The sequence below is a fragment of the Myotis lucifugus genome, unplaced genomic scaffold (assembly GCF_000147115.1).
Source record: "Myotis lucifugus unplaced genomic scaffold, Myoluc2.0 scaffold_121, whole genome shotgun sequence".
Taxonomy (NCBI): Eukaryota; Metazoa; Chordata; class Mammalia; order Chiroptera; family Vespertilionidae; genus Myotis; species Myotis lucifugus.
Genome location: NW_005871169.1, coordinates 1,889,867 through 1,914,178, shown reverse-complemented (window position 1 = coordinate 1,914,178; position 24,312 = coordinate 1,889,867). Strand labels below are relative to the sequence as shown.

Sequence of the window (24,312 nt, the reverse complement as noted above, 5' to 3'; positions counted from 1 at the left end):
ATATGAGAAAGAATCGCTAGGGGTCTTTTCCTCGAGAAGTTTCAAACGTAATGGCGAGGGGCGCTTGGTGGGAGGATGGGGAAGGCCCTGTTAGGTGGGCAAGGTGAGTAAAGTCTTCCAGAGAAAGGCACAAGGTAGGTGTGTTCAGGAATAGTTGGTTTGGATGTAGCAGGGGTTTTATGCAAAAAAGAAATAGGAGTAAGCTTTGAAAGGTGGAAAACAGAAGTTAGAGAAATTTAGATGCCCTGGGAAAGGCTTGAGCAGGAAAATGATCTGATCAAAATGACTTCTTTATGAGAATTAATTTGCAGAGTGGGTACATTTTGGTGACGGGTAAGTCATTTTCTGTGGAGAAGTTCTTTGACTCCTCTTTACATTAATGAGGCCTGAAAACGTACTGAAGAAATTAAAGTAGAATGGAGAGGGATAGGTTTTGCTTAGCAAGATTTCTGAGATGAGAGGTGAATTTCATGTAAAGCAAAAACAAATTATTATTGTACAAGTGTTTTTTAGAACATAAAGAAAAGCAAAAACAACACAAACAAAATCAGTAATCTCACCCTTTAGTTAAAAAGCATTGTTACTTGTTGATTTTATTCCTAGACTTGTTCTTAGAGTGTCTAAAAATTTATATTTCAAAAAAAAGGAGAAAGAAATCAAAACACATGTATGGCGATGTTACAGTTTCAGGACTTGAAAAATGGAAAGGTGAAATACAGTTTGATAAAGAGAGTGGGAGAGAACTTTCCATATGCATTTTGTGGTGGAAACCTGCTTATTGTATACAGGTTTTCAGGACTATGCCAGGGATTCTGAACTAGGACAATGGAAGAGAAATACGGAAGGGAGATGGGGATGAGGGAAGAACCTTTGAAATACAGGATTGGGGGTTCCTAACAGTCACTTTCTTGGGATAGTGAGGGTGGAGGCAGGGAGGTGGAGAAGACAACCATAGCGATATTAGCTGTGGATATATAAATTAATGAAATTTCTGAGAGCAGAGTTCCTCGGAACTGTATCTAAAATGTATCCAACTCTATTTGGTTTCCAGTTAAATAGCAAGAGTTCATTGTGAGGGATCCACCTGGAAAGTTGGGGCAGGGCATGGAAAATAAGGATGAATTGAACTTGCTGTAAATGAATGAGGACAATGTTAAAACTTGGTGTTTTGGCTTAATAATGAATTGATTTAAATAATTGTTGGTTCCCACTCTCCCCCTCCCTAAATATGCAGGCTGACTGTGTTGTTATTATTGGAACGAAGTCTAAGGAGGCAGGAAAGTGGATGGACGACACCTGTGACAGTAAGCGAGGCTACATATGCCAGACACCTCCCGGTGAGTCCTACACAGCCTCCCCGCCTGTAAGAGCTGGAGCTTTTAAATATGTTTTTTTTTAAATGACCCCCTCATTTTTTTTCCCTGGGAACCTTAAACTGCTCTAAAAACTAAAGCCTTATTTTTTAAAAAAGGATCCCCTTACGCCCCGGCGGGTTTGATTCTCACTGTAATGCGTGCGTGCCTGTGGCAGACAAAATGGGGGATATTTTCTGTAAATCGTGAGTGTGCCCTCTCATCCATTACCAGAAAGTTTTGCGCGGATTAAACGTGAAGTTGAAACTCTTTCTAATTTTGTTAGAAACTTGGGATGTTTGCCTACTTGTACGTAAAAACAAAGAGTAAGAATATCTCATTTCAACTTGCATAATTTGATAAACATGGACACAAAACATAATATATACATATATGTTCTCTTTCTTAAAAAATGTAGCTACATGACGTGTGTTCCTTTTGTCAGCTTAGAAAGCCTGACTATAGTTAAATGAAAATAAAGCAGAGTATGTGGATATTTACTGAGATTCAAGATTATGGTTATACGCATTTTACTTTCTGGTGAAGCTGGAATAAAAATGTCTAGCTACGCAAGAAGAATGCCAGGAATTAAGAAAATCAACTAGAGATAAGGGTTGAGGTGGGGTTTGCTGTCATCCTAAGTACAGCTCTTGGGGGATCAGTTTGAGTTAAAGGGTACTTCTTCCAGAACTAAAATGTTTTTCTACTTCCTGGGGAATCAGGGAACTAGCGCCAGCTCTGAGTAATGCCAACGATGACTGAAAATCACTTCAGGTACTTGCTGATGATTGAAAAGTATTGCAGACATTCTAACCTTTATTAATCCCAAAGCCAGTTTCTTCCAGACTCAAAGTACCCATATGTACCATGGGGCTGAGAAAAGAACTGTTTCAATGTCATTAAGAATTCTGTATCAGATTTAGATGTAAGCCTCACCAACAGTTACAGAAACTTTAAGCACTATAACATATTATCTTTTTTGCGATTTTTAATAGTCTTCTAGTTTCACTCTTAATTAGCTTGTAGAATTGTGATTGCATTGGCTTTAAACTATCATTATGTCATCATTTTTTATTATCTGAACGAAATTGAGGCAGCTATTGCATTAATGATTACAATTTAATTAAACACCTGTACTATAAAAAAAGAGGCCATGCCCCTTCTCTCTCTACACTGTGCCCTGCAGGACCAGAGTCTTAGGCCCAGAAATGCCATCTGTGCCTCTGCTATTTGGGCAAAGAGAAGAGGCTCCTTCTAGGAGTGAATGATGATTCCCCTGCTTACTTAAAATCTTTTTCTTGTTATTATAAATGTAAGTGATAGAGTATTTGCCAACAATGAAAATATTTTGAAGATTTAGGCTTAAGGAAAGGTGTTAAAGTATTAAAGTGAAAAAGGCAGACCATAACATTTTATAGACTGTCAATTATGGAAAACAAAACAAGACACTATGAACTCCCTTTTAAATAAAGACAATGAAAATAAGAATAGTGGCTATATTTGAATGGTGGGATTAGGATGATATTTAGTGCCCTCATTTATCATATTTTTCAAAATCTCTCTCTCTATATAACATATACAAATATATGAATAAAAAATATAAAACATATGTAAATAAAAAACTTTTAAAATACATATGTTCTCTGTTGAAAATTTATAAAATACAAAATATATAAAGAAGATAAAATATTGCCCACAATCTAGCCTCTCAATATTTTAGTTTTTTTAAAATAAGTTTTTCATAAACAAGCAAATTGGACAGATGAGCAAAGTTGTCTAGTTATTGTTGTTGCTGTTTTTCTCTATCTCAAGCTTCCTTTTCTACTTTTCGTGGCCCCAAAATTTCCCAGCAACGTTTAAGACAAACCCAAGCTGGGAAATGTAACATTTTAGGGACCCTGGCCTAGGTCTCTTGGTTTAATGATATTCTACCAACACAAGGTGGCAGCAACAGCAGAAGAAAGAGGAAGCCGCCACCACCTGCTGAATTGGAGTTGTGGCCTTCCCAGTGTAATCACAAGAAAGTTTGGCCTTTGTGTGGTGGCAGAACAAGGCAGATGGTGGGTTGGGCTGATACACAGTGGAACAGGCAGAAAAGTGGCCAAGACAAAACCTATAGGCGCGGTTATCTAGAACCCTAGACCAGAGCTTGGCAAGCTTTTCATGTAAAGAAACAAATTGTAAATATTTTAGCCTTTGCAGGACACACAATCTCAACTGCAACTACTCAACTCTGAAGATGGAAGAGGAAAGTTCAGAAAGCCAAAATGATTCTGACTTAAAAGGGCTCCAGTCTCCGAGTCATTTTGGATAAGATATGGGCTGCTGGGGGACGGGCACAGGAAGTCATGAGTAGGGACAGCTTGATCCTGGGGTCAAGGGTAAATGAAGCAGGCACTCATGTATGGCTGTATTCCAGAACTTAAACCTGTCTCTTGAAGGTGTGTTACTCACAGGAGGGCTCACTGAGATACAAATAGATGCAAATTCATGGATAGAGTGGAACAGTAGGGGAGGAAGAGGAAGACTGTTCTTGACCTTGAAATTTGACCAACATGGAAAAATAAAGATTAGGAATGATAGGATGATAGATATTATTTAATTGATGGGATTAAACTGTGTCATTTATTTCACCCAGATACTCTATCTCATTCAGTTTGCAAGCTTTTTTTTTTTTTAATTTAGAAACTTAATTTTATAATTACCTTAATATTCTAAATACAGTTTGGAAATTATTTAATTCAATCAGGCACACTGACTAAAAATAGAGCTTTGTTTTAGGTGTGAAATGGCTCATGAAAATATTTTTAACACCCAATGGTTTGGATTTGTGCTATTCCGATTGTTTTTATGATGTATGAAATATAGTAGATGTGTAGTGATGGCACTCAAGTAATGATTATTGATAATACTAATGAAATTAATCTTTGTACTCCAGACTCTTCCTTGCATCATTCTCCAGCAACAGTTCCAACAGATGGCTTTATTAAGTATGGTGAAAGTAGCTATTCTCTCACGAAGCTAAAGTTACAATGGCATGAAGCAGAAAGTTATTGCAAGCTTCACACGTCTCTTATGGCTAGCATTCTAGATCCCTATAGTAACGCATTTGCCTGGATGCAAATGCAAGCATTTAATGAACCTGTGTGGATCGGCCTAAACAGTAACTTGGTAAGATGTGGACACATGTTTGACTTGACATGATTGATAAATTGTGATAGAATATGATTCTCTTTGTATTGATCTTGTTAAACAGTTGTTATGTATAAGAAACTGTGCCGGCGTATATGAACAAGACCCAGTCTTTCAAATATCCAATGCCTTCAAGGATCTAGTAAGCTAGTGATGTATGTCGGAAATTAAACAAAGACTTATCTAACTTATATTAACTCTTATATTGCTTTAAAAATTTATTTTGATTTATAGTTGACATAAAATATTATATTAGTTTCAGGTGTACAACATAGTGAATTAACATTTATATATACCTTGTGATCACCACAATAAGTCTAGTAACCATTTGTTATTGTACAAAGTTATTAGAATATTGACTCTATTCCCTATGCTGTACATTACATCCCTGTGACTTATCTAATAATGGGGAGTTTGTACTTCTTAATTCCCTTCTCCTTTCTGCCCATCTCTGCATCTACTCCCCTCTGGCCACCAGTTTTGTCTCTGCATCTGTGAGTTTATTTCTGGTTTTATTTGTTTGCATTGTATGTTATATTACACATATAACTAAGTGAGATTACATAGTATTTGTCTTTCTCTGACTTATCTCCCTTAGCATAATACCCTCTAGGTCTAGCCATGTTGTTGCAAATGGTCTTTTTTATGGATTAGTAATATTCTATTGTATATATGTACCACATCTTCATTATTCATTCATCTATTGATGGACAACTCTCCTATTGCTTTTTAATTTGCTTTTAAAATTAAATTCTGCATCTAAACAGTTTTATTTATTAATTTATGTGGCGATGACAACTATGGCATGAGAATTAAGAAAGCAGGTCAGGGGTATAATTCCTGGGTGATGAGGATCCTTTTTATCTTTTGGGTCAAGCCATGCCAGAGTAGTTTTTAGTCCTGAAGTTGTGGAGCTCCCATCCATGTGTAAGAACTATCATTGCAGTCAGTTCCCTGTGTTCCATGTTGACAGAGAATAGGGTGGAGTGAGAGATGAGCCACAGAACCAAGAGTGGTGATGGCATTGCCAAAACATTCTTAAAACAATTTGTTTCTGATGCCCTGTGATCCACCTACCCTCCGTCCATACATCTATTCATCTAGCTAGTCAACCAGCAAACTTCCTAGTGGAAGAACCAGAGGTGTCAAGAAGTAATTAAGAGATAATACATGAAGAGCAAAGAGAGGCTATAAAAAATGCTTCAATAGGAAAGAAAAGGGGTCAATTGGCCATGAGAGAGGACCAGGAGAGCTTCTCAGAAAAAGTAAAACGTAGTCTGGGATGTGAAACTTAAGGGAGGAGTACCAAAAAGAGAGAAAAGGATGGGTGGGGTAACACTGGGAAGTAGGTTGGTGTCAGATTTTATAGAGCTTCTCATGCCCTGAGGCAGAGATTAAAATTTACACTTCATGCCACGGGTACTTCCTAAGTCGGGAAGTGAATATTTAAAAGTAAGTAGTTCCATAATGATTTCTGTTATTAAACTTAGCAAGACATTTTTATGTCTGTGTTGACTATTTTTAGTAATTAATTCATTTGATAATTCGTTCATTTTCTTCTCACAGATGTAGTCATAATTCTCTTATGAGAATTTTATTTGTTTTTAGAAAGATCAAATGGCTTTCTACTATACAAGTATTTATAACTAAAACATACTATTGTTTTCCTTACATCTATGGAGTTAATAATTATATAAGCACTAGAGGCCCGATGCACGAAACTCGTGCAATGTAGGCCTTCCTTCCCCCGGCTGCCGGCACTGGCTTCCCTCCAGCTGCCGGCAGGCACCCAGGACCCGGGCTTCCCTTGCAGCCCCTGCTTCATCCGGAAGGTCATCCAGAAGGATGTCTGGTCTAATTAGCATATTACGCTTTTGTTATTATAGATTATTTGATTAAACATGGTAGGATACTACAAAATTCTAACTTGAGATAACATAGGCTTTTGATTTTTTTTTTCATTAAATCTATGGTAATTGCCTTGGTAAATTAAATAATGCATTTAGAAATAAGACAATTGTTTGAATTGTTTAAAAATTCTATTTTCTCTGGCTAATGTTATATACCATGTATTCTTATGCATTACATATGAAATCTCTTTTAGACGGTTAAAAGGATATTATTGATAAGTAATGTTTCTCATGTTATCAATTAACTTTTATTTGGCCATGAATTTGACTAAATTTAATAAGAAAGTAAGTGTGCAAATTGAATAAAGCAATTAGCTTTTAAAAAATGCCATCATGACCAGTTATAGTCGAAAGACCACATAACTAGAAGGCAAGACCTACGTCCCTCTATTCTTTATCCATGGAACCCTACCTAAGTCATTTGTCACTGGCCTGTTTCAACAGCCAAACAATAAGATTAGAAGAAATGTTTCTTTCCAGGGTCCGTGAGTTCAATGAAAATTACTTAAGTTTTATTAATATTTTAATGGTGATATAATAAATATTTGATTTGTTCAGGAGATAAAACTTTTGTTTGGCACTGAAAGCTTACAAACAAGAAGAATTTCATAGAATATGACATAGCTCTTTAAGTCAGTTTTTAAAATTCTCTTCCAAGGATGTACTTATTGTAGCCTCCTGTTTAAGAAGGGCTTTTTACTGAATTTGAATGGGTAGAAATGATTCATGTTGTTTTTTAAAATTCCTAAATGTCGAAAGCTCTTTGCAAATTCATAGTCTTAAATATACTCTTCACTTGGTTCTTCTGATATATTCTAAGTGAAGCAAGACTTCGCATTAATGGTTGTTTTTGTTCTTGCAGACCAATGGTGAATATGCTTGGATTGATAAATGGAGAGTGAGATACACTAATTGGGCTACTGATGAGCCCAAACTGAAAACAGCATGTGTTTATCTGGATCCTGATGGCTACTGGAAGACAGCACATTGCAATGAAAGTTTTTATTTTCTCTGCAAAAGATCAGATGGTAATTGAATACACAAAAACAATCTAGGGATTTTCAATTTTCTCAATAAGCTACCATATAACACTGTTGATATTATTAAACTGTAACATGTCTTGGGTAGCTTAAGAATAAGATAAAACATATTCCTTTACCTAACAAAAGACTGACTTGGTAATAAACAAATGTACATAGATCAAAATAGTGGAGATACAAATTTCCTTCATTGCAAGAGTTTATTTGCTCTTTATAAATTTCTGAATTCTTATTGAGATTTTTTTTCTGAATCTATGTCACATTCCCTAGGAAATTATGATTACTTTGATGTTGATAGCCTGTAGATTCATCAGTCAGTGATATTATGGTGGTAGTGTCCTAGAATGCAGTCTTAGAATTGGATAAAGGTGATAAAGTCCTATAGTTCTAACTATAGCACTTAGTTATACCATAGATGTCAGTCATAGCTAAGAAGGGCTTACAGGGATTAGGATTCCCACACCCCTCAAAAAAGAGTGTCTTGAAGGGGGACTATCTTTGCAAATTAATTTTGGTGATTTTGTTCTTTTGAACTTAACATCTACTTTCTTAATTATGAGTGTGATTGATTATCACAATACCTTAGTACAGTAGTCGGCAAACTGCAGCCCCTTGAGTGTGGCTCTTCCACAAAATACCACGTGCGGGCGTGCACATACAGTGCGATTGAAACTTCATGGCCACACTCAAGGGGCCAAAGAGCCGCATGTGGCTCGCAAGCCGCAGTTTGCCGACCACTGCCTTACTACATTATATTGAAATATATTTAAAATTAAAAAAGAAGGTAAAATAAAAAGGAAACCAAATAATAAAAACGGTAGATTCAAATGATTGCCATTAGAACTTTAAAAAAAATGATAGAGGACTAGCCGGTTTGGCTCAGTGGATAGAGCATTGGCCTACAGACTGAAGGGTCCCAGGTTTGATTCTGGTCAGGGGCACATGCCCGGGTTGCAGGCTTAATCTGCAGTGGGTCCTGTGCAGGAGGCAGCCAATCAATGATTCTCTCTCATCATTGATGTTTCTATCTCTCTCTCCCTCTTCCTTTCTCTCGGAAATAAATGAAAAATATATGTATTAAAAAAGATAATGATAGGTAATGAAATTTCCCATAGCTAATATATTACTCTACACATTAAAGAAACTTCAGGTTGTACTTTATTTTGAATGTCTTTTTATTAACAGAAATCCCTGCCACTGAACCTCCTCAACTGCCTGGAAGATGCCCGGAGTCAGAGCCCTCAGCATGGATTCCTTTCCACGGTCACTGCTACTATATTGAGTCTTCGTATACGAGGCACTGGGGCCAAGCATCTCTGGAATGTCTTCGAATGGGTAGGTGCCATAGTTACTGTACGAAAATCCCACAGTCATCTATTCTGGATTACCACGATACGACTAACATTGTACATTAAAAGCACAAGGAATGTAAAAATACATAATAATTTATATTGTAAAATACTTAATAATTTATATTGTAACAGGATGGTCAACATCATGCCTTCCCCAAATGTAATTTCTAATTTGTAGTCTCAAAAATCTTAAAGAATTCTGTAGAAAACAATCACTTGCTGAACAAGTCTTGCTTACTTTCTGACCTAATATACTAAACTGTTAGGATTCTTATCCTCAGTTATTCAGAGTATTGTGTTCATGTCCTATCACCAATACGCTCAGGTTTCACAAGAACCATTTTGCTTTACCATTGACAGAAAAGCATTTATATCTGGGTATCTTATTTGTAAAGAAAAACAAAAGAAAACTCAGGTAGACATGACATAAGTGAATAATTTTCCCCTTGAAATAAAAATGTCAAATAAAGTTTATTTTTTAGGGTATGTCTAAAAATTCACTTAATTAAATTTCATTGAATATTTTACTGTTTTTTGTTTGTTTGGTTTTTGGTTTTTTTTTTTGTTTTGTTTTGTTTTTTTACTAAATTTTGATTATGCCCTAAATCAGTGTTCTTCATCCGACAATGGTGTGCAAGAATTGTAGCCTCATTTCCCTCAGGTCTATTCAAAAGTTAACCTTGACTTTTGACTTTTATGTTTATATTTTTCAGTTTTATTGAGGTAAAATTGACATAAAGTTATAATACATTTAAAGTGTACCACATGATAATTTGACATACATACATTGTGAGAGGACTTCCAGCATCAAGTTAATTAACACATCATCATCTCACATATAGGGTGGGGGCAAAAGTAGGTCTACAGTTGTGAGTACATGAAACACAGAGTTTATACTTGTATTGTTATTTATTAACTAGAGACCCAGTGCACAACATCCGTGCACTTGGGGGGAGGGGGCGGTGTCCCTCAGCCCGGCCTGCACCCTCTCCAATCCAGGACCCCTCAGCGGGTGTTCGACTGCCTCTCACAATTTGGGACCGCTGGCTCCTAACTGCTCGCCTGCCTTGCCTGCCTGATCACCCTTAACCCCTCTGCCTGCCTGCCTGATTGCCCCTAACCACCTCTGCCTGCCTGTCTGATCGCCTCTAACTGCTCCCCTACCAGCCTGATTGCCCCTAACTCAGGGGTGGGCAAACTTTTTGACTCGAGGGCCACAATGGGTTCTTAAACTGGACCGGAGGGCCAGAACAAAAGCATGGATGGAGTGTTTATGTGAACTAATATAAATTCAAAGTAAACATCATTACATAAAAGGGTACGGTCTTTTTTTTTTTTAGTTTTATTCATTTCAAATGGGCCGGATCCGGCCCGCGGGCCGTAGTTTGCCCACGGCTGCCCTAACTGCTCCCCTGCTGGCCTGATTGCCCCTAACTGCCTCTGCCTTGCCCCACACCAGGGACCCAGGATTCTCTCCTCCAGCTAGTTGCAGGCACCCGAGACCCAGGCTTCCCTCCCTCTGGCCAGCCGCAGGCACCAGGACCTGGGCCAGCTTCCCCCAGGCTGGCTGCAGTTGCAGGGGACTGTGGGAAGGTGGCTTTGCCTGAGCCACAGCCTCAGGCGCCTGGGACCACAGGGCAGGCGGCTTGTCCCTCTCCCAGGCTGCAGTCTGGCTGGTCCCCATTCCTCTCTTGTGAGCTCATTTGTGCCTGGCTGCTCCCCATTCCTCTCTTCCCAGGGTTGAGTGTCTGAGCCATTATGGCACGATGGCATGAGGGCATGATGACCATTTGCATATTAGCTCTTTATTATATAGGATTATTGTATTATTTTCCATATGAACAACTGTAAATATACTTTTGTACCACACTGTATTTACTTTTTTTTTCTTTTTTGGTGAGTTCTACTTAAGTTCTACTCTTTAACAAATTTCAATTATATGATACAATGTTATCAACTATAGTCACCATATTTTACATTAGATCCTTAGGCTTTATTCATCTTATAATTGACAGTTGTAAACTTTTACCAGCTTCTCCTCATTTCCCCTACCTCTCAGCCCCTACCAATGACCATTCTACTTTCTGTTTCTGTGAGTTTGACTTTCTTTTTTTTTTAATTCCACATATAAAGCTGTTACCATGCAGAATTTGTCTATCTCTGTCTGGCTTATTTCACTTAGCATAATGCCTTCCAGGTTAATCATTGTTGTTGCAAATGGCAGGTTTTCTGTCTGTTTAAGGGCTGGGCAACATTTCATTTTGTGTATATACATAACACACACCCATTGATTGTTCAGTGGCATGTTTTTAAATCTCCATATATATGTGAATTTTTGTTTTCTTCTTGTAATTGATTTCTAGTTTTATAACATTGTGGTTAGCAAAGATGTTCGATATGATTTCAATATTAAATTTATTGGGACTTTTTCTGGGGTCTAACATATGATCTATCTTGAGAAAGTTCTGTGTTCTTGAGAAGAATATGTATTCTTCAGCTGTTGTATGGAATGTTTTATATATCTGTCTATCTGGCCTAATGTGTAGTTTAAGTCCATTGTTTCATTATTGATTTTTGTTTGTTTGCATGACCTATTTATTGTTGAAAATGGGGTATTGAAGTATTCTACTGTTATTTTTTTGAGGTCTGTTTATCCCTTCATATCTGTTAATATTTGCTTTATATATCAAGGTACTTCAATGTTGGGTGCACATGTGTTTACAATTGTTACATACTTTAACAAATTGACCCCTTTATCATTATATAATGACCTTTTTGTCTCTGATTATAGGTTTGGATAAAGTCTATTTTGTCTGATATAAGTATCCAACCGCTCTTTTTTGTTTTCCATTTATATGGAATAATTTTTTTCCATCTGTTCACTTTGAGATTATGAGTATCCACAAAGAAATGAATTACTTGTAGACAGCATGTAGTTGGATCTTGTTTCTTTTAATTTATTCACTCACTCTATATCTTTTGATTGGAGAAGTTAGTCAATTGTCATTCATAGTAATTATTGATAGGTATGGACTTATTATTGCCATTTTGTTCATTGTTTTCTGGATGCTTTATAGTTCCTTTGTTCCTTTCTTTCTCCTTTGTTCACTTCCTTTGTGATTTGATCATTTTCTGTAGCAGTATGCTCAGATTCCTTTTTCTTTATCTTTTGTGTAGCTACTCTAGGTTTTTGCCTTGTAGTTACCACAAAGCTTACATGAAATATTTTATAGTTATAATAATCTATTTAAAGCTGATAATAACTTAACTATGAATGCATACAAAAGCTCTACATTTTGCCCTAACCGGTTTGGCTCAGTGGATGGAGCATCGGCCTGCGGACTCAAGGGTCCCAGGTTTGATTCCGGTCAAGGGCATGTACCTTGGTTGCGGGCGCATCCCCAGTGGGGAGTGTGCAGGAGGCAGCTGATCGATGTTTCTCTCTCATCGATGTTTCTAACTCTCTATCCCTCTCACTTCCTCTCTGTAAAAAATCAATAAAATATATATTTTTTAAAAAAAGCTCTACATTTTAAAACTCCTCCCCCCATTTTATGTTTTTGATGTCACAATTTACTTTTTTGTTGTTATTGTTAATCCTCACCCAAGTATATTTTCTCCATTGATTTTTAGAGAGAATGGAAGGGAGGGGGAAAGACACACAGAAAGGAACATCAATGTGAGAGAGACACATCGATTGGTTGCCTCCAGCATGTGCCCCAACTGGCACAGGGTATTGAACCTGCATGCCCTTTACTGGAATCGAACCCGCAACCCTTCAGTCTGTGGGCCAATGCTCTAACCACTGAGGAAACTGGCTAGGGCACAATTTACATTTTTATATTGTGTATCCATTAACAAATTATTAATATTTATAATTCGTTTTAGTACTTTTGTCTTTTAACTGTTATACTAGAGTTATAAGTGATTTACCAACCACCATTTTAATATCAGAGTATTCTGAATTTTTCTTTATAGTTACCTTTATCAGTGAGTTTTATATTTTCAAATGTTTTTGAATTACTAATTAGTGTCCTTTTGTTTCAGCGTAATGAACTCTCTAACAATTCTTATAAGATGGTTTATTGTTGATTAACTCAGCTTTTGTTTGTCTGGAAAAGTTGCTCTCATTTAATTCTGAGGAAAAACATTGCTGGGTAGAGTATTCTTGGTTGGCAGTTTTTTCTTTAAGCATTTAAAATATATTATCCCACTCTCTTCTGGCCTGCATAGTTTCTGCTAAAAACCCACTTACAGTCTTATAGAGGTTCTTTTGTATGTAACAAGTAACATTTCTCTTGCTGTTTTTAAGAATGTCACTTTGTCTTTAACTTTTGACAATTTAATTATAATATGTTTCAATGTGGGTCTCTTTAAATTTATTGTATTTGGGACTCTGTGGGCTTCCTGGATCTAAATGTTTCTTTCTCCAGGTTAAGGAAGCTTTCAGCTATTGTTTCTTTGAATAAGCCTTCTGCCCCCTTATTTTTCTCTTCCCTTTCTGGGACTTCTATATTGGTTTACTTGTTACGGTCTTACAAGTCCCTTAAGATAGCTTCACTCTTTTTTTTTTCTTTTTTCTTGCCCTGATGTATTTGACTGTCCTTTCTTTGAATTAACTGTCCCTTTTCCCCAGTGTATCTAGTTAACCCTTGAACCCAACTATTGAAGTTTTTAGTGTATTGATTGTAATTTTTAGTTCTGTGATTTATGCTCTGTCAAGGAAGTCACTTATTTCTGTATTATTAACATAAGTTTGGAGTATTATCTGGTTCTTTTGTTTGGAATATCTTCTCTTATTTCATCATTTTCTTTGACTCTCTGCATTAGTTTCTGCACATTAGATGAAAGAGACACCTCTCCCAGTCTTGAAAGACTGGTCTCATTCAGAAGATGAGCCTCATCAGTCAGCCCGACGTTAAGCCCTCTTTGTCTCTCAGACCTTTGTGATTGTCCAAGCCACCAGCTTTGCTTTACGTAACTCCTAGTATTTGAGGTGTGCCAAGACCTGACCGTATTCCAAAGGGGAATGCAGGCTGATTAGAAGCTGAATCCTCAGGCAGCAGTTGAGAAAGTATGTGTACAAGCTCCTTCCAGAGAGATGTTGATGACCTGGTTTTACTATTGCAGCAAGCCAGAGGGAAAAAGTGGCAGAAGTGTTCCTCAGCTCCTGCAGGCTCCATGGAAGAACACAGCTAGCCCCTAGATGCATGCAAATTAGCAGCCAAACCCTTGGGCAGCTGGTTATAAAGTATATGGTCAATCCTCTTTCATGAAAAGACTTGGAGATGGGCTTTTTTGACTGCTTTCTTTTAGCTAACCCTGGGAGGAGGGGAGCGGGGAGTAGCTGCAATAAGTCCTTGGGTACCATTAAGTATTGCTTCTTTATTGTCTATAGTCTCATGGGTTATGTGGCTGCATGTACCATTGACTTTAGAAAATGTGTTTTTGGAGAATGTCCCTCAGAAGGGAGCTTTAAAACTTGGGGTGCTAGATGTGTGGTCTAAACCCTTCACTCCATTTCATGGAGAAGCTGGAAGTTGGGGGTTCCCTCCTTATTATATAGCACTATGCTAGGGGTGGGTTTTATAGAGAAAGTATGTTTTAGTCTTTATTCATTTAGATGTGAGCATTTTCTCTGTCACCCAATAGGAAGTAGTTACTCAGCTAGTTTCTAGATTTTTCTGAGGGAATTGTTCCATGTGCAGCTGTTCATTTGGTGTGTCCATTGAAAGAGAAAAGTTCAGGAGCTTTCTATGTTGCCATCTTTGTCTCTCCCTATGAATTTTGACTTTAAATTCTAAGTCAGATGAAGTCTGTTTTTTCAGTCTTTGCTTTGTGTATATTGGGACTTTATTGTTAGGTACATATCTGTCCATGATTATCACATATTTTTTATGAACTGAAACTTTAATCATAGTAAAATGTGCTTATTTGTCTCTATTAATATGTTTTGTTTAAAAGTCTATTTTGTGTAATATTGGTATAGCCACTCCAATTCTTTTTTTAGTTACTATTTGCATGGCATATCTTTTCTATGCTCTTACTTTCAACCTATTTGTGTCTTTGAATCTCAAGTGTGTCTTTTGTAGGCAGCATACCCTATATAATAAAAGCGTAATATGCTATGTATCTTCTTTATTTATATTTTATTTAACTATAAAATGGGTACCAATAGTACCCATTTAATAAGGTTGTTGTAAAATTTTAGTGAGATCATGCTTATAAAGCCCAAAGCAAAATGTCTGGCATGAAGTGCTTAAATTATATTAGTTGTCATTATTAAAAAGCTATACTAGTAGCTATTTACTATAAAATCTAATGCTGACACTGAATCAGATGTAATCTAATGTATGTTGTCAATATCATAATAATTGAACCAGTCTTTCAGTTTTCCCTCTTTTTATTTTGTACAGTCCTTTATATAACAGCTGGGGGATTAATACTCCCGTAGTACATTGCATCATTCTGTTGCCTGAAAAAACTAAATGATCTTTATTACCACATTGCCCTAAATACCCATTTCCTGCCATCTGCAGTGACGTCTAACCCATGTCTTTTTTCACCCACTTATCATATTAATCCAGCCAAATCAAATTGCACTATCTGTTAACACTACTAATTCCTCCCGATAGATCATCTATCTATCTATCTATCTATCTATCTATCTATCTATCTATCTATCATCTAGCTATATCATATCACAATAAACCAATATAGAGGACTCCAGTGTTTGTGAGCCATCACTGTTTCTGAAGAAGCTCTCTGCTTCCCTCTTTTCCTTGTCTTTTCTTTTATTCTTTTTCTTCCTAGGTTTATTTTCTATTGTTTCTACCTGAAATCCAATGCTCCTTAATATCTTAAATTCTATTTCCTCCATGCTGCCTTTTAGCTGTTTCACCTAAAACAAATCCTCTCCCACTTTGCCACGTCAATAGCATATTGTACTTATGTTATATTTTAATACATTCTTTTATACTCTCAACTCATAACTACCCATATTATCATAACCCTCTTAAGACATTCTATGTCCTACTCATCTTTGCACATCCCGCAACAACTCGTTTAGTGTATGTACACAAATGATGCATAAAAAATGTACTTTCAGAATAGAAGCTGAAATTCTGAAAAGACAAATGTCTACTCTTTAAAATCTTCCCCTTAACTGGACATGTTCGAATGATTTATATTGGTCTTAATATAAATACTATCATGATAAAAATATTTTCAGCTACTTAAATGTACTTCCAGCGTATTTGTTCTTTTATATTTTGCAGGTGCTTCTTTGGTTTCTATTGAAAGTGCTGCTGAATCAAGTTTTCTGTCATACCGAGTTGAGCCACTTCAAAGCAAAACCAATTTTTGGATAGGATTGTACAGAAATGTTGAAGGTAATTTTTGCAGGATGATTATTTAATCACAATTATTTCAAACCATTGTGTGGTAAACAAGGTTTCCATTCCAGAAAGTCTTGCCTTAAACAATGGTTAATTTGTGAAGAGTTTGAATATACAAACATATTTCCATTTGATATAAGAACTGAAATATTAAATGACCCATATATTATGCTATCCTAAAAGTTGCTAATTAAAAAAATAAGTTCAGTAGCTAAGTTAGTTTAAGAAGCTTTAAAAATATTTTCTGTTTTTGCCAGAATAAAACTTAGGGAAGGATAAGTATTCATATTTGTATTAATTAGGAATAAGTTTTCACCTAAAGCTGTATAAAAAAAATGTTCTCAGTTTACTTCCCTGTAATAGTTAGTCCTTATAATCTTGCCTATTAAAAGTCTGACTATAAACAATTATTAATTATAGTGTATAATATACTTACAAGTTTTACTTGGATGAGTTGAACTTAATTTAAGATAGGTTATTTTTAACTTGTGTTTTTATTGGCTGCATTTGATAAACAGGAAAGTGGCAATGGATAAACAATAACCCACTCTCCTTTGTCAACTGGATCGCGGGAGAGCCCACTGGTGAACGAAATGATTGTGCCTCTTTAGTTGCATCTTCTGGACTTTGGAATAGTATTCACTGTTCTTCCTACAAAGGATATATTTGTAAAAGACCAAAAAGTAAGTAAGAATTTGCCCAATAGCACATATGCTCACAGGACACCATTGCTTTTTAATATTAAGATGTCAGGTGTAGGATTATAATGTGAATACAGCTTCCTTGTGAGCTCTCCCCTGCATAAGTGAAAAATTCAGTCTACTGTGGTCTGCAGCTCTGAAGGAGCAAAAAACACTCCCTGCCTGCTTAGCTGACAAAATGGTTTTGATTTATAATGGGATATCCATTAATATGGATTTGTGAAATTGCAGCAGTTTGGAGAGCCAGACCACAAAAGCCTTATGGCATGAGAAGAAAAGGGTGAAACAGTCACCTTGGCAAACCAGAAGGGGCCAGGTTCTGGGAGGGAAACAGGATTTATTACAGCAAGTCATGTATAAGACTAAATCATGTAAGATTTAAGGAATAACTCTTCCAAGACGGAGTAAGCCTCCTACTGAAACCGAGTGGCAGCCCATGGAAGGACAGGGATTGGGCAAATAGTGTTATAATATCAGGATGTGATATTATCTGGACGTTAATAATATTTTTATCTATCCCATTTCACATAATATCCTTCCCAACAGATAAAATTGTTAATTTCATAATAGATTTAAATAAACGAATTAGATGAATTATCACTCCATCCCCTGTAGATTTTATTATTTTAGAATTTTGTAGTTCTTCAGTCTTTTAAAACTCTGTTCTATGATACTATCCACCCTTTGGTGAAATGCTGGAGTCTTATTTCACTTTCATTTAAATGCTTTGTAATACCTAAGGCCTCCATGGGTTAGTTTTAAAATTGCTAGCCTAGAATACATTTATGGATAGATTGGGTAGATTTTTGAAGGTCAGTATCAGAGACTCAAATGCAAATTGGAGGACGTACAGGGATGGGCAATAGTAGTTTTATAGTTGTGAGTATGTGAAACCGTTTATTCTTGTATTATTATTTATTAACTAGAGGCCCGTTGCATGAAATTCATACTCTTGGGGGGGAGGGTTGTCCCTCAGCCCAGCCTGCACCCTCTCCAATCTGGGACCCCTCAGGGGATGTCCAACTGCCGGTTTAGGTGGGATCGGGCCTAAACCGGCAGTCGGACATCCCTCTCACAATCTGGGACTGCTGGCTCCCAACCACTCCCCTGCCAGCCTGATCAACACCTAACTGCTCCCCTGCCGGCCTGATCACCCCTAACTTCCCTCCCCTGATGACCTGGTCCCCCCCAACTGTTCTCCCCTGCTGGCCTGGTCCCCCTGAACTGCTCTCCCCTGTCGACCTGGTCACCCCCAACTGCCCTCCCCTGCTGGCCTGGTCTCCCCTAACTGCCCTCCCCTGCCAACCATCTTGTGGCAGTGGGCTCCGCCATCTTTGAGGGCGGGGTACTGAATTAGCATATCCCCTCCTTATTGGCTATGGGTGCCACCATCTTTGTGACAGCATGAGGGTCAATTAGCATATTCCCTCTTTATTAGATAGGATTATTGCATTATTTATTTGTATTACAGCTGTAAACCTACTTTTTCCTACCCTTGTATTTTCAGATATTTCAATATATTCAAACTCATCATACAACTGTATGATACTGTTATAGAATATGCATAAATAGATATAAATAAATCTATATTTGTATATCAAATCTATCTCTCATATATAGGTAATATATATATATATATATATATATATATATATATATATATATAATATATATATAATATATAATAAATGGTATATATATTGTGGTGATATACCATAATCCAAACATGGAGGATTTTATGTATCTGTGAACCAAATGATACTATCTATATGCAACTATTATGGATTTTATAAGTATTTAATAAAGTTCTTTTTTTATAAACAGTTATTGATGCTGAACCTACCCATACGTTAATGACAGAAAAAGGTAAGGCCATTATGAAATTTCAAGTTCCTCATTAGTAATGTATCAGTATAGTTTATTTAAAAAACCATAATAATCCCTTCCTATACTCCTTTCTGAAAGTAGTTAGTTAAATTGAATAGATGAGTAGTTGGGTTTTATATAAAAACTTTGTCATTATGGCATCAGCCTCTCTTGATTGATGCTCTCGAAAAGCAGATGTTGGAGTCAGATTGGTGGTTTTACCACTGATGTTTTTAAAGACATTGATTTCTCCGTTATGAAGAGTTGCCTTGTAACAACCCATAGAAGAAATTTCTCTCAATAATCCCTGTGGCTTTTTTCTTTTTTTAAGTAATGGTTTTAATTTTAATTTTATACATAACTTGAATTAGGTAGCACCCTATTTCACTCATTTGGTTGGCTGCTAAAAAGCTCAGTGAGATTTATGGTTTGCTGCAACCCCCTTATTACCTCATGAGTGCTGTTTGTTAACTAATTACACTCATGAGCCCAGATTTCTACTACTTTCATTTTATTTCCCCCCTAATATTTTCACTGGCGTTTTATTGTCATCATCATTATTATTACTATTCTATTTATCTTCATATAATGTATTTGTAAGCAGCCTTAATTATTTTGAAACGGGTATAAATATTTTAAAGCATTGATTATCTATGTAGCTCTATGCTACATATAAAACATTCTTGCAACTGAATAATAATCTTAACATCTAAAATAATCCTCTATTCTCTTTTCATGTCCTGCATTTCTGTTGGACAAATATCACTGGAAAGAATATTTATGTATTTTAGTTTTTCAAAAAAAGGAGCTTGTGTTTTCTGCATAGCATCCTACCCTCCGCCTCCCTCCCCGCTCTTCCTAATGGTTTTGTTTCTTTCTAGCTGACCCAAGGAAGATGGAGCCGTCTAAGCCGTCTAAGCCGTCTTCCGGGGTGGCAGGAGGAGTTGTCGTGGTGATCCTCCTGATTGCCGTGGGCGCTGGCCTCGCGGCGTATATGTTTTATAAGAAGAGGCGTGTGCATTTACCTCAGGAGAGCACTTTTGAAAACACCCTCTATTTTAACAGTAGACCGAGCACAGGAACTGGTGACACGAAAGATCTCGTGAGCAACATTGAACAGAATGAGCATGCAGTCATCTAGAACCGCAGTGTGATTTAGGTATATTTGAATTTCATAGGATTATAACTAAAATGTTAAGGTCTTTGATTCAATCTGATAACTTTGTTTAAAATTAGGACTGTGTTGCACTGGCCTGTCCTTTTTCTTTGTCTAATTGCAGAAATAATTGCTCATTTTCTAGCCTAGCAAGATGTTTTCACAAAAGAGAGATAAGGTTGACTACCACTTTAAAAAATATCTTAGGTGAATGCATAGCACAATAATGCCAATATTTAAGCGTCATTGGTATATAGCTATTGTCAACTGCATGTAGATTATAAGAATCCCAGAAACAACTAGGCTTCTTGAAATAGTTTAAGGAGCTCCCAAAGGAATGTTACCTATTGAATAACAATTCAGGAATTAGAAGACCATTTTAAAAATTAAGTACAAGTAACCTCAGGTGGCATAAAAATTTAGTCACTTTTTTGTTGTTGCCAATCTTGAGTTTTCACTCCAATTATTTAGAATTGTATTTGTACCTGTGCGGGAAGAATAAGGCAGCTGAGAATGTTGTTTTCACCAAGCAGGATTTTGAGGTTGAATATTGCAAAGGTGTTCTTGGTCCTGTTATATGTATATCAGGAATGCAAACATGTGAAATAAGAGTGTAAATTTGCATAACTGGATGTACTTTGATAATGTGAAATAAACATCAAAGACAAGGTCTATTTTTAAAAGGTTTGTATTTTGGTGATTTTGGTAAGTGTAAATTTTTAAAAAATAAGCTATATTTATCCATTTACTTTACATTTAAGTTTACCATTAAAATAAACCATCTTATTAGTAGAGGAATTCTTTCAATTAAACTCTTCATCTCTTTAGAATAGAGAGGGTGCTAAAACACGAAGTATAAAATGAATTTTACCATAATGACTTGCACAGTTCCCCCAGATCTTCCTCAAAACATTGATCCAGCTCAGAATTCAACCATCAGAGGCACTATTATTGGGAATTAGATCTCTAAATGTCTTATTCTCAATTTAACAAATTATTTTTGCTCAAAAATTGTGCCTTAAAGTTTCATGTCCTTTGTGAAATACATCAGAGGTTTCACATCTGACACATGAACCATATTGCCAGCTCATCCTTGCCTCCTTGCCCAAGGGGTTGTTCCTCTCTCTCTCTCTCTCTCTCTCTCTCTCTCTCTCTCTCTCTCTCTCCTTCTCTCTCTCCCTCTCTATGTATCATCTATCTATCTATCTATCTATCTATCTATCTATCTATCTATCTTCTGTATCATCTATTTATCAATCAATCTTATGAACAAAAATAGATACAGAGGCAGAGCTGCCTCAAACAGACTGTCAAACTGCAGCGGGAAGGCCGGGAGGGTAGGGGGGCAGAGATCAACTGAAGGACTTACATGCATGCATATAAGCACAACCAATGGACATAAGACACTGGGGGGTAGGGGAGGCCAGGGGATTGTCAAGGGTGGAGAAAAAAGGAGACATATGTAATACCCTTTGTAATACTTTAAGCAATGATAAAAAACATCAAAAAAAGAAAGAAAGATAACACACACACAAAAAAAAGAATTGGCTCATTCTATTGTGGAGGCTTAATGAGTCCAAAATGTACAGGCTAGGCCAGCAGGCTGAAGGGTGAGAGAAGAGCTGCAGTTGGAGTCCAAAGACAGTCTGTGGGCAGAATTATTCTGGCTCTTTGTTCTATTAAGGCCTTCAACTGATTAGATGAAGCTCACCCACATTTTGGAGGCCTTACTCAAAGACCACTGATTTAATTAAATGTTATTCTCATCCAAAAACAAAAAATAAACAAAAATAAAACACCTTCACAACATCATCGGGAATAATGCTTGACCAAATATCTGGGGACTGTGGCTCAGTCAAATTGAGATATAAAATTAAGTATCACACTCCTTTATATAGTAATGGTTTTGTAATTATTTTTATAGAGGGAATAGAAGGATGATGCAGACTTTAGAATGATTGATCACAAATTTAAGACATCTTTGATAGTTTAGAAAAGATCCTAAACAACTTCCTACTGAAAATATGGTGAAAATTTTTAGGATTATGGTGAAATACAGAAAAACTTCTATTGAATTGCATTCATATACAAGTACTAATATTTCAGGGTACTGATTTTGAGGTGTTTTGTAGGGTGTTTTTTTTGTATGTGCAGTGAGTAATCTTAAATACTATTGAATTTGATGACACTAATCAGTTTGCTGACATTGTTTTTATAATGGAACTAGGGGCCCAGTGCACGAATTTGTGCACCTTGAAAGGAACTGTGGGCCGCAAGGCTGAGGTGGGCACAGGGGCGGGTGTGGCCCATCCTCCGCACCCCTGTCCAGCCCCTCACGCCGCTGCGCCCGGTCCCCTATCTGTTGGCAGCCCTGCTATCGTCGCCGCCACCACTCCCACACGCTGACGATGCCAGCCCCACTTGCACCCACTGACAGCATGGAGCCATTGAGGCTGGCACCAGCAGCGGTGTGAGCGGGGCTGGCGCCATCAGTGGGTGTGAGTAACGGCTGCTGCCCCAATCGCTCCTCAGGAGCAGGGGGAGGTGGAGAAACCCTCAGGGGCAATCAGGGCCGGCGCCAGCAGCGGCTGCGAGCGGGGCTGGCTCCGGCAGCAGGTGCAAGTGCCGGGTGGGACCTTGGCGTGTGAGAGCAAAGAATTTTCCGTAACCACCAGAGGCTCGCCCCAATGACAGCGACCAGCACCCTGCCTTGGTCTGGTGCCCCGCGCTCACCTGCTCCACCATCCCGCCGGGGCCATTGCCCGCCATGTTCTGCACACACCCCCTGGTGGTCAGCGCACGTCATAGTGACCGGTTGTTCGGTTGTTCCGGTTGTTCCGCTGTTTGGTCTATTTGCATATTAGCCTTTTATTATATAGGATGTTACAGTTTTTGGTGGGGTTGGCATTTTCTGTCAAATCAGCTAAAATTTTATATCTTTTTCTAGTATGTTCATATTCTAGGATATGGTCGTATGATTCACTTTTCTCCATTCTCTTTATTAATTACCTTACAATATAACTGAAGAGTCTCTTCAGTACTTCAAATCAATTGACACTGACTTGGAAAAGCCCCCTGAATTGGCTGGAGATCCTGGCTGTACTGTGGGGACTTTAAAATAGTAAAGTTATTCATGGCATCTCTGCATGATTAGGTTTTGGCAAAGTTTATTGATCCCATTCAACTAGCTCTGTGGGTTGAGTGAAAACCTTTTCTATCACAGCTTGCTCCTGACGGTTCTGATCACACCTCTGGTACACAGAGTTCTCTAGCAGATTTAAAGAACCATACAAAGGGGCCAGGACATTTTTTTGTTGTTGTTGACTTAACTTTTTTTTTCTTTAAGGGCAAGAGAGTTCGAGACTCTCTGGGCTTGCTCCTGATTTGGGGTTTTGGCATAGATTCTCAAACTTTGATGAGGAATAAGAGCCACACCGAGAGCTTGTTCAAAATACAGAGTCTTTGGGGCCCGTGCTTCTGATTCTGATTAGAGCTGGGTCAGAGTCCTGGAATCTGCATTTCGACAAGTACCCAGGAGAGTCTGGTGCCACCAGGCTCTGACTTTGATGAGCACTTGACTTTGGAATCATTTTAAACTGAGATAGCATTTTCCAAAGCTGTTAGAAATCTTACATAATCCATGGGTTAAAGGAAGTACAGCCAAATAGCATGGGAGCTAGCAAAAGCTGCAGTTTTCCATTCTGTCTGCTAATTAACCAGGAACTGTAGATGCTAAAATCTACTTCTGTACTTTTTTTCCCTCGTCTCCCTTATATTCTGCTATGGACTGAATGTTTGTGACCTCCCCCAAACTTTCTATGTTGAGAACTAACCCCATATGTGATGGTGTTAGCAGGTGGGGCCTTTGGGAGGTGATTGGGTCACGACAATGAAACCTTCATGAATGGGATTAGAGTCCTTATAACAAGTCCCATTAGACCAGTGGTTCTCAACCCTATAATACAGTTCCTCATGTTGTAGTGACCCCCAACCATAAAATTATTTTCGTTGCTACTTCATAACTGTAATTTTGCTACTGTTATGAATCATAATGTAAATATGTGATATGCAGGATGTATTTTTATTGTTACAAATTGAACACAAAGCATAGTGATTAATCACAAAAACAATATGTAATTATATATGTGTTTTCCGATGGTCTTAGGCGACCCCTGTGAAAGGGTCGTTCGACCCCCAAAAGGGTCGCGACCCACAGGTTGAGAACCACTGCGTTAGAGTCTAATGGGATTAGAGTCTCTGTGAGGACACAGAGAGAAGACAACTGTCTATGACCCAGAAATCAGGGCCTCACCAGACACTGAACTGCTGACTCCTGGATTTGGACC

At 37.5% G+C, this 24,312-nt stretch overlaps 1 protein-coding gene across 1 annotated transcript in view; it reads left to right on the top strand.

Annotated features, from left to right (window-relative positions):
- The window catches only part of MRC1 (mannose receptor C-type 1), a 92,808-nt gene extending 72,159 nt beyond the window's left edge, over window positions 1-20,649 (top strand). The window contains exons 23-30 of the mRNA XM_006093728.3: window positions 1,235-1,337; window positions 4,291-4,523; window positions 7,317-7,482; window positions 8,680-8,829; window positions 16,124-16,237; window positions 16,762-16,926; window positions 18,769-18,810; window positions 19,692-20,649. Coding sequence (XP_006093790.1) covers window positions 1,235-1,337; window positions 4,291-4,523; window positions 7,317-7,482; window positions 8,680-8,829; window positions 16,124-16,237; window positions 16,762-16,926; window positions 18,769-18,810; window positions 19,692-19,951 — 1,233 coding nt within the window. The 3' untranslated portion in view covers window positions 19,952-20,649. The remainder of the gene's footprint in view (window positions 1-1,234; window positions 1,338-4,290; window positions 4,524-7,316; window positions 7,483-8,679; window positions 8,830-16,123; window positions 16,238-16,761; window positions 16,927-18,768; window positions 18,811-19,691) is intronic.
- The last annotated feature ends 3,663 nt before the right edge of the window (window positions 20,650-24,312 follow it).